Source organism: Lampetra planeri, chromosome 17 (genome assembly GCF_965212315.1).
Source record: "Lampetra planeri chromosome 17, kcLamPlan1.2.h2, whole genome shotgun sequence".
Lineage (NCBI taxonomy): Eukaryota > Metazoa > Chordata > Hyperoartia > Petromyzontiformes > Petromyzontidae > Lampetra > Lampetra planeri.
This window is the reverse complement of record NC_136123.1, coordinates 1109214-1125614: the sequence shown is the minus strand read 5'-3', so window position 1 is coordinate 1125614 and position 16401 is coordinate 1109214. Positions and strand designations below refer to the sequence as shown.

Genomic DNA, 16401 nt, shown 5'->3' with positions numbered 1-16401 from the left:
AGCACACTGCCCAGGTATGGGATACTCTCCACTCTCTCCACTACTACCCTATCACCAATTGGGAGTTGTGGGGGTGGAGCGTCCAATGGTACAAAATACCCAGGCAGGTGCTTAGTTTTGGTGGGGCTGATGGGAAAGCCTCATCTCTTAGTGGCAAGCTCCAGGTTCAGCAGCAGCGCCTCCAACTCCTCCTCTGAGTGAGCAGCAATTACCAGATCATCGGCATACATAACATGGTTGAGCAATAGGGAGCCATCCCTTGACCGCACCCGGGTATCAATCAGCCTACCATTGTATCTGTACCAGATATAAATTCCTTCGTTACAGCTATTGAAGGCTGCATGAACTACGTGATCGAAATAGATGTTATATAATGTGGGAGCCAGAGGACATCCCTGTTGCACCCCAAGGTGAACATGGAATGGCTCCGATTCCCGGCCACGTAGTTTTACCTGGGCCCGCTCACCATCATGAAGGTCCTTAATGACCGTGAGCAGAGGGTCAGGAACTCCAAAAGGTATTGACCAGGTCAACAAAGCAGATATGTAAGTCGAGTTGGAATTCCCTACACCTCTGCTGTAACAGGCGGACAGAAAATATGGCATCTGTGCAGGACCGTCCTTTCCTGAAACCACATTGGAGCTCCGCATGCCTCTCTTCATCGTACCTGGCAAGGCGATGTTGAATAATCCTTGCCAGGACCTTTCCGGGCATACTGAGGAGTGAGATGCCCCTGTAGTTGTTACAGTCTGTGCGGTCCCCCTTCTTAAAGTGGGGGACCACCAGGGCATCCTTCCAATCCTGCGGAACCCGTCCAGTGGTCCAGACTGTTGTTATGATGTCATGTAGGGCAGTCTGTGCACAAACGCCACCCTCCCTCAGCATTTCGCTTGGGAGATCATCTCTGCCCGGTGCCTTTACTGGTCTCAGATTTTGGATCGCCTTCAGTACTTCCTCAACAGATGGCACCTCAGCCAACCACTCACAGGGGGTGACTTCCTCTTCCTATATTTGTGGCACCGCAGCCTCAGCAGGGTCATCCCCATTTTGTTCCACGATGTTTTTCACTTGCTCCGTGATGTAGGTGTGGCGCTGCAAGTCACTTTGTGATGGAATTCAAGAGTGATTTGTGATCGGAGGCTACCGAGGCAGACCCCATCTCAGCAACCCGCGACCACCACCCATCCTTGCAACGCCGCACGGCTCTCCGTACCTCTGAGTGGAGGCTGCGGTAAGCCTCCTCATTCTCTGACGTGGGATGCTGTAGACAGTGAGAGTGGGCCGGCTTGTCGCTTTTTCTCAGCTAACCTGAACACCTCCTCTGTCAGCCAGGGTCGCTGGGGAGGTCTGGACCACGTACCCAAAGCAGCCATTGCATCTGCATGTGCCACAGTCCTAAACCTCGCCCATTTCCCCTCGACATCAGGAGGAGTGGGGGACGATGCCAACCCCAGTTGCAAGCGATGATGAAATTCTCGCTTTCAACTTTCATCAGCTAGCTGAGACCAGGCCACTTTGGGTTTCAATGGGGTCCTGGATGTACACCCACAACGGGAATGGAAGAATGGCAGGCGCATCTTACAGATGACAAGCCGATGGTCAGTGGGCAGATCAGCTCCACGGTAGATCCTGTTGTCAAGGACATGGGCCTGCATCCGCTGTTCTATCACTATGTAGTCCAGCAGATGTTCTTGCTTGGACCCGGCATGCATCCATGATGTCGTGTGGATGCGCCGATGCAAGAACAGCGTGTTGGTAATTACAAGCCCATGGGCTGCACAAACGTCTGGCAGCCTCCTACCGTTGTTATTGAGTTGATCTGGCTCATGCCTTCCAATCACTCCAGACCAGGTGCCAGCATCATTACCAACTCGGGCATTAGAGTCACCCAACAGGATGACTATCCCGAGTGGCCACTTTATCTAGCACCTGTGACAGGAAGTCATAGAAGGCATCTGACTCATCGACCTTGCCTGCATCCCTCCACTGATGTTCATCGTCGGTGGGGGCGTAAGTAACCACGACCACCACTCCTCGCCTCTGGTTGATGGAAAGGCGAGCCCAAAGTAGCCTGGGGCTTTCAGCTTCCCACTCCTCACCGCCACGCTCCCACGCCCCCTTCATTATTTTGTTCAGAATAAGAGCCACTCCCTGTTGTTTGGCAGTCTCCTTCCCCGAGTAGAGGACTGTCCATCCCTCATGGTGGCAGGAGCCAGAGCCAGTCCACCGGACCTCCTGAATACCAGCAACGCGCAGAGACACACACAGACACACGCAGAGACACACAGACATACGCAGGGACACAACGACACGCGGAGACACGCAGAGACACAAATATACATGCAGAGACACAACGACACGCGGAGGCACACGCAGAGACACACAGACACACGCAGAGATACACACATGCATACACAGACAGACACAGAGATACACACAGACACACACAGACAGACACAGACAGACACGCAGATGCACACAGATACGCGGAGACACAGACACGCGCAGATACACACACAGGCATACGCAGAGACACACAGAGATACACAGACAGACACACAGACAGACACAGAGACACACAGACAGACACAGAGATACACGAGGCTGTACGAAGTCGTGCGCGGTTTGAAGCGAACTTCGCCGCGACCGATGGCCGAGTGTCACTCGCTACCCGCGTCCACCCAAGTCCCGGGCGTCTCCCGCTCGACCCGACTCGGTTGTCGCGAGGAACAAAGGGAGGAGGATTATTCTCGTTCTCGAGGTGGTGACAGACGCACCGCCGCTGCACAGACGCACGGGGGCGCCACCGTCACGGCCGAACAATGCGGCCGACATCAGACTCGGAAACCCGTGTCCACGCTGGAGGAATCCGATGAGCTGTAAAGCTCTTTTTGTTTATGTTGTTCACAGATGTCCGGTAGGGTGACCGTGGATCGCAGAAGATGTTTTGTGGAGCTCACGACGGCCAGAACGGGGACGAGTACGGCATGCTGTTTATGTTGCTGTGGTTTGACCATTTTGCATGTGTTTGGTTTTTCGGAGAAAAACTATTTATTTATTCAGCGTATTTTTAGTATATCCTCAATAATCGGAAACATGCTTGTTGAATATCGTCGTTAGGGGCCTTCCATAAATGACGTCACGCACCTGGGGGGTGGGGGGTCAGACATTTGTGACGATGTGTGATGAGGAGGGGGGGTTGAGAAATGTGACGTCACATCAAAATGCGCAACTTGAAATAAATATTGACAACACGTTCTACTTAATTAAATATACTTTTTTTTATAAATGTTTTCTCCGACAACATCAGAGTGCAGCGCCACATTAAATACGCACTACAATGACAATAGTTTAAAGCGATTTGAAGCATGTTTTATTTTCAAAATGGAAATATGGTTTTGGGGGGGGAGGGGCAGAGCTTTGTGACGTCATATTTGAGGGGGGGGGTCTGACTTTTTGTGACGCCGTGTGACGAGGGGGGTCAAAAATCGTCCAAAATCGCTTGACGTCATTCATGCACGGCCCCATATACGCGTCTTAAATACACTGACGCATCTGGAGCGCAAGTAACGCGGTCACATGTATCCATCCACTCATCAGCACGCACTGGAATAGGTGACAGACTTTTGACTTTTAAACAACTTTTATTGCCGCCAGCAGCAACAGCACTGGAGGGGATTTCGATATGAAATACACAAAGTCACCAGCAAACAAATTAAAATAAACGCTACAAATCCACGCGCTGTGGCGCTATAAGCACCGCGCACAACACGAAAAAAAAGTCACGTGGTGGTGGTGATTGTGGTGGTGGTGGTTGTGGTGGTGGTCATCGCGCACGCCACGGTGACGAGCGAGCGCTACAGAAGGTGAACACGAGGGTGCCGTGCACGCTGGTACAGAGAGGGGCTTGTCCGGCTCCCCAGCGTCAGAAGAAGACGCGCTGCACATCACCGACATGTGTGTGTGGTACATGGCGTGCTCCAGCCGGAGCCGCGCCTTGAGCAGGCCCCTGAACAGGTGACAGAGAGCGGTGGACGTTGTAGCACCAACGTGTTTGTTGGGACGATGTTATTTCTCTTTCCTTGACATCGTCAATCTTCTTGGTTCTTTTGGTAAAGTCACGTAGAAGGGAAGTAATAAAATAATAAAAATAAAACATAATAAAATAAAATAATTCTCACGACGTTTCGGCTACAACGCAAGCAGCCGTCTTCAGGTGAAGACGGCTGCTTGCTTCAGGTGAAGACGGCTGCTTGCGTTGTAGCCGAAACGTCGTGAGAATTATTTTATTTTATTATGTTTTATTTTTATTATTTTATTACTTCCCTTCTACGTGACTTTACCGAAAGAACCAAGAAGATGAATCCCTGCGGTCACGAAAGCTTTAAATCGTCAATCTCTGCCCGTCAACAAATGTTCTGAAAGCAGAAGTTTAGCGCTGGATAGAGCCACGTGATTTGCGACTGATCCAAACCCCACGTTTCGATGGCTTCATTTGATTGCGTAATTTTATTGAGTGACTGCGCGCGTGTGTGTGATTGTGGGCTCGAAAGAGGCCTGGGACTGATGTTGCTGTTGTTTTACTGCCTTTACCCAAGCTTCGGAGTTGATGTACAAATAAAGTCAATATGTACTCACTAACTTATCGACTTCATTGTTTTACTTATTTAAGGGGCGCCGTGGTGGCGTGATGTCATCTTCCTCGCCTGGCATGCGTGATGTTGGAGGTTCGATCCCGACCCTGAAGGCTGTATATTTGCAGTTTGTGTCTCTCTCTTCTTTGTGTGTCTCTCTCCCCGTAATCACGTGGGTTATTTTTTTTCTTCCGGTTTCTCCCTCCAAATTTTGCGACAAACGTCCACGCGATAAGCCACTTCGTTGAGACTTCATTTGTGGACAGGTCGCTTCTGAAAAAGTGGTTTGTTTACTTTTCCTATACTTTGCCACGCCTACCATGCTTTATGCGTTGCTTGTTGTTTTTGTTGATGTAACTTTCTGACCGCCGTGTCCTTACAAGACATCTGTGGGGAAGAAAAAAGAGCTTCACAGCTCATCGGATTCCTCCAGCGCTGCATAAACAAAGATTCCGATCCCAGCCGCGGCGCGTGGAGGTCGCGCCGGCTCGCCATTGGCTCAGCGACGTCCGCGACTTTAGACCCCGCACCTTCCTGCGGGACGCGTGCGTCATCACCGGAAGCGGCCTACGGGAGTCACGTGGCGCGGGAGTCAGCCAATCACGTGGCGCGAGAGTCAGCCAGTCACGTGGTGCGAGAATCACGTGGCGCGCGAGCACGTTCTTCTTTCGTTCGGGATTAAGAGCAGCAGCAGCTGCAGAAGCAGCAGCGGACGCGGCGTTTTGGATGTGTTCGCCACTTGGTTGTCTGCTCGGGAGCGGCGTGGATCTCGTGCGGCCATCGACGGAGTGGAGACAGCGAGACGTGTTCGCAACGCGGTCGATGGCGCGACCAGGTGAGGCCGTGGACGCGCCTCGGGATGGGTGAATCGTTCCGCTCTCGCCGTGCGTGTCCTATCGAGCACCGTGTTTGGTCTTCTGAGCATTGCGGCATCGAGAGATTTGTCGAAGCTGAAATGTGGTGCGCGATTTTTGCTCGGTGTGAGAACGAGGAAAGTTACGAACACAAACTGGGGGGGGGGGGGGGGGGGGGGTTGAAACGGAGAAGCTGGCGAGCCGGGTTCGTGTTGGCTGACCCAGTCTTGAAGCGGTGTCCACGCAACGTCCGCGATAAGGTTCGATATATATCTGTGTGTGTATCGATTAGTAGGGTGTAATGATAATTGTGTGGGTGGGCCCCGTGTCTGGTTGGAGCCTTCGAGCTCGAGAGAGGCCAGCCGGGGCGGCCCCGAGGTTGTAAGCAGGCCCGCAGGCACCGAGGCCTCGTGGGCCTGCACAGAGGCCTCGTGGGCCTGCACAGAGACCTCGTGGGCCTGCACAAAGGCCTCGTGGGCCTGCACAGAGGCCTTGGCGGCCTCAGCACTGGCCCAGTCTGGGTGCAGGGTGGGGGTGGTGTGATCTGGCAGCGTTATTTTTCTCGTAGCTTTATTCTTTTTTCTTTAAGCAAAGTGAATATTCCATCGTATGTAAGCTTGCTATGATGTGTGTCGTAAAAAAAGTTGGAGATATCAATGTTTTTGTTGCGTGAAAAATCGGAATTCGAACCGACGTCGTTTTTGTCCAAAATGGGGACATTTTTACGACTTTATTTTTAACTAAACAACGGACCAGAATTCCTGTGAAATATGCAAACAAAAAAAGTGTGGAAACTTAACGACGGGTTATTTTTGCCCGAAAAGTCCCAGCGCCTCTCATTCCACGTCACTCATCGTCCTGAGTTCCTGCCTCTTGGCGGCACACGGAGCCTGAAAATAGTCGCCGTGATCACCACCACCACCACGCCGTGGCCACCACCATCACTACCACCACCATCACCACCACCATCACCTCACCACGCCGTGGCCATCACCACCACGCCGTGAGCGGAGAGAATTCACAATCCCCTTGCCTCGACTTCTCAGCGTGTTGTTGAGAACGGGGACGTCAAGTGGCACACCCGTCATCAGTTTGTCATCCAAGCGCAGCAGCGAGGACAAATGCGCAGAATAAACAAAACTTCGCTTAGCGCGTCGTGTAGAGCTCGTCGAGAGGAATACATTGCGCCGTGTCGTTCGCCTTCAATAGACATCAAGTGACGTCGCAATGCAATTTATGCGAGAGCCGCCGGGGGCTTATGGGACCCTGCGGTCCCGCCAAAGGTTCAGTGTATTCGTCGATGTCTGCCTCTTGTCGGTGTGCGTGAATTCGTGTCTGTCGATGTGTGGATGGCCGTCGAGGCCTCGTTACTCTCGTCGACGACGCAGCTTCATTCGGGCCGAGTCGGTCGACCGCGGAGCATGACCGCCAGGCCTGTGCGTGTTCGCTGAACTTATTTCGCACCGAACGGAGCTAACGGTGCTAATCGAAGGTGCATGGGGGGCAGGACAATAAACTAAACACAAAAATAAATCCGTTTTAAAATAGCCTCGCTGGCCGCACATCGTGGCCTGTGGCTCTGCAACTGTTCTAAGCAGCGTGACAGCCACGTGCGTTTTACTTCGAGCCAACAATGTCGGTCTGTGCCCCGCGTGTGACGTCACTCCGCCGGCCGGCCCCCCTCATTAATAATCATGAGTGGGTGACGTCACTCCACCTGTAGCACCCCCCCCTCATTAATAATCATGAGCAGGTGACGTTACACCACCTGTAGCACCCCCCCCCCCGCATTAATAAAGAGGTGACGTCTTCCAAATGGACCCCCCTCCCATTAATAATCAGGTGACGTAACTCCACATGGGGGGATGGGCAAGGCACCTCCCCCCCTCTGCGTCAACTGACAACCCTCACTACAAAGGCGTCACGTGATCTCCGTAACGCTGTTGAGACATCGAAGTAAAAAGGACGTCTTGATGAACGAGGGATTATAACCTTTAAATGAAATAAGTCTGTCACCGCGGCATTACAAATTGCGCACGCATTGATGCAATGAATATCACGTCGCAGTCTGCTTTTCACTTGAAAGTTTCAGATTTACTGAAACACACCCCGTCCTTGGACGGGCAAAAGCTACAGCACTCGTGGCAGAGTTACGGCGAGTGAACTGCCGTTAAATAACTTTATAGCAAATCGTTCTCCGTAATTGAAGTGCATTGGAGCACAAAACGCGATCCTGTTGAAGACTAAGTTACAATTACGTTCTGGCAAACCGATATCGCGATCGCAGTCTTATCTGTGAAATCGAAGATTTGCATCGTGACAAATAGCACGGCGACCACAGGCTGAAACAAAAGCTGCTGTTGGGGTTGGAGTCGTCAATTGCCCCCCTTCGCCCACCCTTGTCGTGGCACAGGGAAGATCACCCCTGGAAAATAATCAACACTTGGGGACACGGTATATAACATTTCATAATGAGCACAAGTGGTACGTACCACTGTTAAATGTGGAAAATGTCAGAGGTGCTGGGTAGTTCGACTGGGTTCGAGTACAGGCTGTGGTTTATTAACAGGCTTTCTCAAGCTTCGTGAGGTTATGGTTTAGGCTCGGTCAATGACGATTGTGCAAAACCGTAACATTACATTTGTTTGTGCTCCTAATTCGGTTAAATTCCAGGAAAAAAATCTAAAATTGGTGTGGCTATCATCATTATTACCGTTCGTGGCAGGGCGGGTGTGTGGAGCAGAGGTCGCTTGAAGCCAAGCTCAGCGGGAGCTCTGCGATGTGAATTTCCACGACGCGTTGCACACACTTCTGCCAGATTTCCTAATGGAGTGTTCGTCTCGTCACAGGTATGGAAAGATTGAAGACCAGCGCAGCGGGAATGCAGTGCGGCGTTTCCCAGCTTGCAAGGGGGAGGGTGTCGCTGCTTTGTGGCCATGGAAGGTACTGCAGTGCAACACTTGGTCGAGTGTACGTAACACGATTACAACATGACGCAAGGGAGAACACTCAAAACCATGTTATAACTACGGTTACCGTCACTAAGTCTCAGATGTCGACCCATGTTACACAAGAAAACGTTAGCAATGCCACCTGACACCAGTGCGCTCGTGACCTTACCACAAGTGGTACTTCAAGTCCACCAATTATCCCGGCAATCCGTCATGATGACGACCGAGTGTGGCTGCTGACGCATAATCTGCAAATGACGAAGTGTGGCGGGCATGGAAAGCCGAACGCGCTGGCAGGCATGGGCTGGAGTTCAGGACCGGGTGTTTTCATTACAGGGTCAGTGACCAGTGAAGTCCACGCTCCTGGTCCATCTTAATCCAATACCGATTTACGTGAATTCCCAGAGGCATGGCCAGAATGTAATCCCAGAGCTTACAGTTTACCTTAAACTTGAGTAGAGCAAACACAGCTTGCGGTGGGGGTATCCACACCTACCGTGAAGTGTGTCAAGCCATTGTGGTGACCGACAGCGCAAAGAAATCACGCAGTGTTCCACTGTAGAAGTCATTTATTGATAATGTTGTGCTTTCAAAACACTTTCTACAAAACCCAATACGAGGAGGAAACCCCATCTCTGCTTAAAACAGCACAGCAAACTAAAGCAGTAAATATGTTTATATATAATATAATAATATACAGGGCTGAGAAAAGCCAGCACAAAATAAACAAGTTCTACAAGGAAGCCAACTAAACTGCATTGTACAATATTGTATATATTTATATATAAAAAAAGATATTTAGGCTTATACTGAGACTTGTTTTACTATTAACCCAACAGTGAACAACATTTGCACCGAAGGGGCACTTTTTCCTCATATAAAATACATTTAAATACACTACTGTGTACAAAATTTCCTAAAAAGAAACTCGCTCGACACGAAGGATGTCTCTTGATGCCTCCGACTCGGAAAACGGTAAACCTTCGACGTCCGAAAACCATTCCCAGTCACAAAACAACCCTCCCTCCCCCCACCAGATAAGCTCGTAGAGTAGACACAGACAGACACACGAGTCAGTCACGGATACCTCAATGGGGCTCCAAAAAAACTCTAAAGTTAAAAACGCATACTGACTGGTAACAGCAAAAAACCGCGGTCTCAACAGGTTTACTTCGGAAGTGAAATTCACAGCTGATGCTATAAACAACATTGTAATGAGAGAGAAAATAACAACCCCCCCCACAAGGGGACAGGCATAATAAATGTAATTGCACACGCACACACACACACACTAAAGTTCGGCAACTGTATGTAATTAAGCATCACAGACATCCGTTGGCCTGAAATCACAGCAGCAATAATGTGTAAAGTGCGGGAAGCGTATGTAATACAAACCAAACGAAAAAGCCAATGAGGGGGGAGGACAACAGGGGCCAAGCGACCACTAGACGCACCTACACGGTCTGTGAAAGGCCATTTCAGCGTGTAACAAAGAGCTGCCGACTAAGACGCGGACACATCACGACCACGTACAAACATTGAATCACAGTGTTAAAAGCTTATTTTGTCCACGTAAGACACAATCAGCTACCACTCCAATACACCAGAGCACGTTGACACACACACACGGCTAACGTCAACAACTGAGACCAGATTCACTAAAATCCTTACTACCACTTTTAGCTTGTACAGCCATGGTTAAGCCGCGCAGAAGTGCCGTTTGTTGTTGTCTTGGGCAGAAATCCATCAGACTCACTCGGAATGGTGGTCGTATGTTCATTCCTGCATACTGCAACAAATTAAACAAACGAGTTAATCGCAACACACCCAGCAAGTCGCTCGAGGCACATTGTTCCAAAACAATTCATGATTGGTATGTGTAGTTTCCTCGCCATTCCGATCCTGCTACACTGTCACAAAGCCACTGTTTCACAAATACGTATGTTGGACGTTTCTAATCTGATCCACCATTATTATGCACAGGCTAAAAATTATTTCTCACTGAATGTTTTAAGCGTTCACTGGTCGACTGGTAGGTGGCACTTGGCTAGTAGAGAGAGGTCAACTGGATGTGGTGTCCTGGGAGCGAGACTATTTTTTAGATCACTAACCCAGACAGGGCTGCTGTAAAAATTAAGCCCTGGATGTGTAACTTCTATGCTCGCCAACCAAGTATGGTCAAACAACTGGGAGACCTTCATCCAGCAGTGGATAGACAAAGGGTTGGCAAGCTGAAATTAAGCCCTGAACATCAGGCAATAAATCAGATGTAACAGAAAACACCAACTTTGATTTTATAAGAAGTTGACCCATACCTCCTAATGCTCTTGAATATAAAATATATACACTTTAAAAATACAGCCACGTGCTCACCAAGGCCAACCAGCCAAAAGTCCAATAAAATAAAACGTTCTTAGCAGACAGGATAAAAACCAGCCAGCCCAATAAATGCTTATCTTCCAGCAAACCAATTCAGTTCAATTTTAATCAAGGCACCCTTTAATACAAGAGCCAACAAAACCTGGGAAAGAATGTACTACCCAGAAAAAAAAGTATAAAATGGCACGCGGCTGAGTTGTCTTAGGAATTAGGCCATGTGGTTGTGGCACGAATCTGGGTTAAGTCTACAGGTCACATTGAAGCAGATTAAAAGCCTGACCCGATCACCTACGCCTCCTCCCATGGATGGAAAGTGCAGTCGAGAGCTCATTTACAAAATTATGACTGAGGCAGGAGGTTTGTGTGGAGCCAACCCATCGCAGAGCCAGGTCTGCGGAGTGGGGTTTGCCACCTGAACTTTCTACCCTCCTCCTTCCCGTGCGTCCCGGTTAATTTTGTACCTGAAGGAGGCGGGCAACCCAAGTGTGAAGCCAGGTCTGCGTAAATGTATGTTGAACTGGAACTTCTTTTGTACCATACGTAGCCAACCATGCTAATCGAAGGTGCGGTAAAGCCACGTTTGGGGTGAAGAAATAATGTGTGCATCAGCTATGCTGGATCCCTCACCTGACATCGTGGTCCTGGTGGTGGTGGTCGTCGCGCCGTGCCTGTAACGACACGAGCAGCTCTTCGATGCGCTCCATGTTCTGGTCCAAGGTGAGGCCGGCCATGGGATCTGTGACGCAGGCGGCGATAGCGGCCTGCAAGCTGCCACCCGACGCGACGTGTCCACTCGCGGGCGCCAAGGAGCCTGAGGCGGCACCGGCTACGCTCCGGGCGGCGTCGCCCCCAGCGCTGCTGCTGCTGCCGCCGCCGCCACCCAAAGACCCGGACGCCTGCAGGAGGTGGGAGGCTGGCAGAGCACCCAAGCCAAGCTGCATGGGCTCCCCACCACCACCCAAGGGCTGGCTCTGACCAACTGAGCAGTCACGACACGCACAAGACAGACCGGTGGTAGAAGAGGTCACATTTTTAAAAGCAAAAGGGTACTGTATACATTTCTTTCCCTTTCCCCCCCCCAAGGCTAGGGGCATCATGGAATGAGATGAAGTATCCATTTGGAACTCAAAGCAGTGCAACCCTCAATGTTAGAGAAGGGCTCAAATGGAAACTACATCTGGGATCCCTCCCAGTGAACTCTGGTGAACCTTCCCACCTGCTCTGACATTGACAGCAGTGTTTTGTGCATGATAATTACTGGAATTTAGAAAAATTAAGTGCAAACATTTACTGTGATGTTTTGTGCCATTATTGGTTATCAAGCTAAGACGCATCAACTTACTAACCAGGTTCAATCACAGGTGGCTACTGGGAGTTGAAACCGGCATCTCGGCGGTGTCGGCTCAACGATCTTGAGCCACACAGCACCTCAGCAAAGGTACTGTGGTCACGTGAACGCTGAACCAACGAAACAAAACTTAACATTCAAGTTTGTTTCATTTTATTCATCTATTCCCTTGAGCAATATTCTTTTGCAAGGTCAAGAGGTCATCACGACCACTGTCAAAACATCAAGCCATTGCTTCCTTCTGCTAGATTCCATAGCTATCGCAAAATGAAAACCCCGAGGTCCATCTCCAAGATATTTTCAGTCACCGTAACTTACCAGTGTCCATGTCCACAAACAGAAACAGGTCCGGCTGTTGCAGAGTGACAGCCTGCTGATTTTGCTGAGACGTCGCGTTGGGCGCCTGGGCCGACGCCTGCGATGCCACCAGCCCCCCCCCTGGCTCTCCCTGGAACCCGGAGAACATCGTGGCTTGCCGAGGAGGGTTCTCCGGCACTTGCGATGACAACATCTCTCCGGGGGCCATCGGTACGACCGAGCCTAGCCCTGTCACAGACATGATGCCATCGCCTGGCAGGCTGGCGGGCGGTTGGTTACCACCTGCGACCGGCGTCACGGACGCCTGAAAGAGGCCAGGCTGTCGAGTCTGAGCATTGCCCTGCTGCGCCGGCAGCATTTCTATTATGGTCTGCGGTGGTGCGTTGGACATGTGAATGTTGATGTTTGGCTGGGAAGGTAGAATATTTCCTGCCGAAAATAACAACGTAGGTGGCTGAGACATTACGTTGGTCTGCATGGCCATAATACCACCATTGGTCTGAAAGAGGCCGGGTTGTACTGCGTTTCCATTGGGGTGACTGGATATGAGCTGTCCAATGGCTTGCGGTTGGCTTGACATCTCAATTTCGTTCTTTCCCTCAGTCGAGATGCTGTCTCCGACCACCAGTAAGCTGAACTGTTGAGTGTTGCCGCTGTGTTGCACAATTCCTGAGGGCTGAAACAAGCTGGGCTGCTGAGATATGTCTCCAGTGGTTTGGAAAAGGCTTGTTTGTGAATTAGTTTTTGGCAGCTGTGGAGTAATGAGGCCTAGGTTTTTATTTGGGGTAGATATCTGCATTCCTGAGTCAACCTTCATGGATGACATGGAGCCCTCCACCTGATACAGATCTGACTGCTGGGAGCTGTCGCATGGCGCTACACTGCCTTGGAATACCGCCTGCTCCAAGCTTCCGTTTTGTTGCGTTATACCTCCGTCAGCCTGGGATGAATTCAAGATCTCAAGCTCCTTGTTTATCTGAGAAAGCATTTCATTGGTGTGGTACATGCTGCTCATTTGGGTCCCACTGCTCGGCTGAGAAGAAACAATGTTCACGGCGGCCTGAAAGAAGTCTGCCTGGCTGGAACTGCTGGACGCCTGAGTGACTTGAAAGAGATTCGTCTGCTGAGGACTCTCATTGGAATGTTTGTTCAAGTCGCACACGGCACCTTGAACCATGTCGACTGGCTGGCACTGCTCATGCACCTGCATCATGTCCAAGTTGGACTGAAACATATTGGAAATACCACTCCCTGTGCACTGCTGCAGCATGGGAGCGCTCGACTGAAAGCCGTGCGGCTCCGAAGTGGCGTCCGACCGCATCTCCATGAGGTTAAAAGTGTTGGAATCGGAGAGTTGGCTGCTGCTCTGGCCCGACGCAATTATTTGGATCATTTCAGCCTGGATCTGCCTGTTGGCATCAGCAATAACCTGCTCCACCACTTCGGCTGGAGTCTGCTGATAGACGCCAGTCTGAATTGGACCCTGTGGAACACTCTGTGTTGTGTACTGCATCATTTCGTTGTGCGTCATGAAATGCGATGACTTGGCCGGATTTTGATCCTGGTGAAACAGCTCGGGTTTCATGTCGACGTGGGGCCTCTTGTGGGCCGCTTGCTGCACATCCATGGCCTCCTGGGGTTGGAAGACAGCGCTGCCGCCGCCATGCGACCTCTCCTCCAGCGCCTGCTGCATCTCGATCACCATGTTCACCGTGTCCAGGTCCTCGGAGCACATGCTGCTCGGCTGCCTGTGCAGACTCATGCCCTCACAGCGCAGCAGCGGCGACGACGGGGGGTTCGCGTTCGACCCCGAGGACTGCATCAGCGGCGGCGCCGCCGTCACCTCGCACAGCTGCTGCTGTGGCACGTGCTGCTCGGGACGTGGGTGGCTCACGGCCATCCCCTCTTCCACCTGAGCGTTGGTCTGCGGTGCAATCTGAAACATCTGTTGGGGCGACTGCTGCTGCTGCTGAGGAGGAGGCTGTTGAGAAGGAGGCTGAGAGCCTTGCTGCATCAAGTGCAACTGCGCGGTAATGGGCACCATGGGCTCGCCAGCAGACAAGATTCCATCCATGATGCTCACGGGTACTTGGCTGCCTGCGGAATCGTTCTCCGCTTGCGCCTCAACGCGAGGAGCCACAGATGGTTGCTGTGCCATGGGTTCTCCTGCCGTCTGATAAACCACTTGCTCCATCGATGGGTTTTGCAGTGCAGCCGCAACTTGCAAGAGGCCCTGTTGTTGTTGTTGTAGACTGCCGTCCTGGCTCTGCACTTGCACAATTAAGGTTTGGGGGGTAAAATTTGGAGCCTGAACTGGCTGGCTCTGCGGCTGTTGCTGCTGCTGTGGTGAGAGACCTCCGTGGGCAGAAAGATGAGCAACTGCTATGTCGCTCGGCTCAGGTTTGAACTGGCTCATGGCAGAAAGCTGTACAGGGGATCCAAGTTGCGTCGGTGACAAACAGAAGCACGGCTGTTTCATATCCTCCTGTTTTGGAGACATCTTGCACGTAACACTAATTTCCCCGCCGGGCTGTAAAACAAAATCGGAACATGACAACACATACACACGTACAGTGAAGTCTAGAATACAATATGCATACACATAAAAATGCAGAGACAACAGACCCCCCCCTCACAACACACACTCCACAGTATTCAGTCATTTGCGCTACACACGCATACATACGCACATATAAATGCACACAGGCAACAACAAAGATCTCCTTCAGAGGGTAGACCACTGGCACAAATCTGCTGGTAAGCACCTATTATTGCTGGCATGCGACGTGAGAAGGTGGTGGAGCCAACACCACACCCGGCTGAGACTGCCTCCCCTGCATTGCGTGTTGCTACACCAGCATAACAAGTTGTCATTCTAAGCCGAGTTTGTCACATGCATGCGTGCGCACACACACGGTATTCTCTTTGGCACCGCTGGGCAATTAACTCGACACTTTCCGACTGCCTCGTGGTGGTGCTGCGGGCACCAGAACAGAGAAGTGAAAAATAAATAAAAATGGGGGCCCTAGTGAAGTGGCAGAGGTTAGGATTAAGGACAGTGGGGGAGGGCTGAGGACAAGTGGCTAGTTGAGGGATCAGCAACCAAAATGAAATCAATTTTATTTGGTAGAAAAACCTATTCCAAGAGCTGCAATGCATGCAAATACCAGATCCTTCAAAAAACGTTACAAAGCAGTCCTTAAAGAACCGCATGCGGCTCTGGAGGTTGCCAACCCCTGGGCTAATTTAAAATGGTTAACGGCAAGACTATCGTTTGGTTAGCCAGTGAACTCCATCTTAAAACTTATTTTCCCCTCCCCTCTCCTTCACTGCAACACGGAGTAGTCCCTGATCATTCTTTTGGTGCTTTCTGTTTCTGACAAATCGCAGGGGCCCACTTTAACAGATCGATTCTCACACCTGTTGGGGCAGGGGGCTGCTGTTGGACACCTCCATCAGGGCAACGTCGTCCAGCTTGGACAGGAGCAGCCCACCCGGTGCGTCGCAGCTGCCCGGCTTGAGGGCCAACGTGACGCACTGGCATGTCACGGGCGCTGTCCGGGAGGAGATGCAATGGTGCGGCGATGCAGTGTGGAAGGTCACAGTGGGAAGTGTGGGGGTGGGCATCATCAGTGATGCTTTGGACATTATTCGTAACCAGCCCAAATGCCATCAAGACAGGTGCCTTTATAGCAGACCCAAGACATGGTGGCATTGAAACAGTATTTTTTTTAGCATGCACTTATCCTCAATATTTATGAAAAAAATTACATTGATCACACTTGTGCCAAGATGCACAGTAATCAGAACACCCATAGGCTGAATATCAAATACCTAATTAGGTAATGGTGCTGTGCTGGAGTTACTTGCTCACACAACTGCTGGCAAAATAAAAGATTGTATCCTGTGCAATGTTG

The 16401-nt window shown here is 50.8% G+C and overlaps 1 protein-coding gene and 1 long non-coding RNA gene across 12 annotated transcripts in view; one reads left to right on the top strand and one right to left on the bottom strand.

Moving 5' to 3' along the window:
* The first annotated feature begins 5142 nt into the window (after window positions 1-5142).
* On the top strand, window positions 5143-16391 carry LOC144723243 (uncharacterized). The gene is made up of 3 exons (XR_013586140.1): window positions 5143-5469; window positions 8338-8431; window positions 15917-16391. It is a non-coding gene; the product is annotated as an uncharacterized LOC144723243 (long non-coding RNA).
* The window catches only part of NFAT5 (nuclear factor of activated T cells 5), a 56717-nt gene continuing 49306 nt past the window's right edge, over window positions 8991-16401 (bottom strand). For all 11 annotated transcript variants that reach the window (XM_078601818.1, XM_078601820.1, XM_078601819.1 and 8 more), the window contains 4 exons: window positions 15905-16038; window positions 12485-15014; window positions 11446-11797; window positions 8991-10228 (listed from right to left, as the gene is read on the bottom strand). In XM_078601818.1, the coding sequence (XP_078457944.1) occupies window positions 10216-10228; window positions 11446-11797; window positions 12485-15014; window positions 15905-16038 (3029 nt within the window). In that variant the 3' untranslated portion in view covers window positions 8991-10215. The remainder of the gene's footprint in view (window positions 10229-11445; window positions 11798-12484; window positions 15015-15904; window positions 16039-16401) is intronic.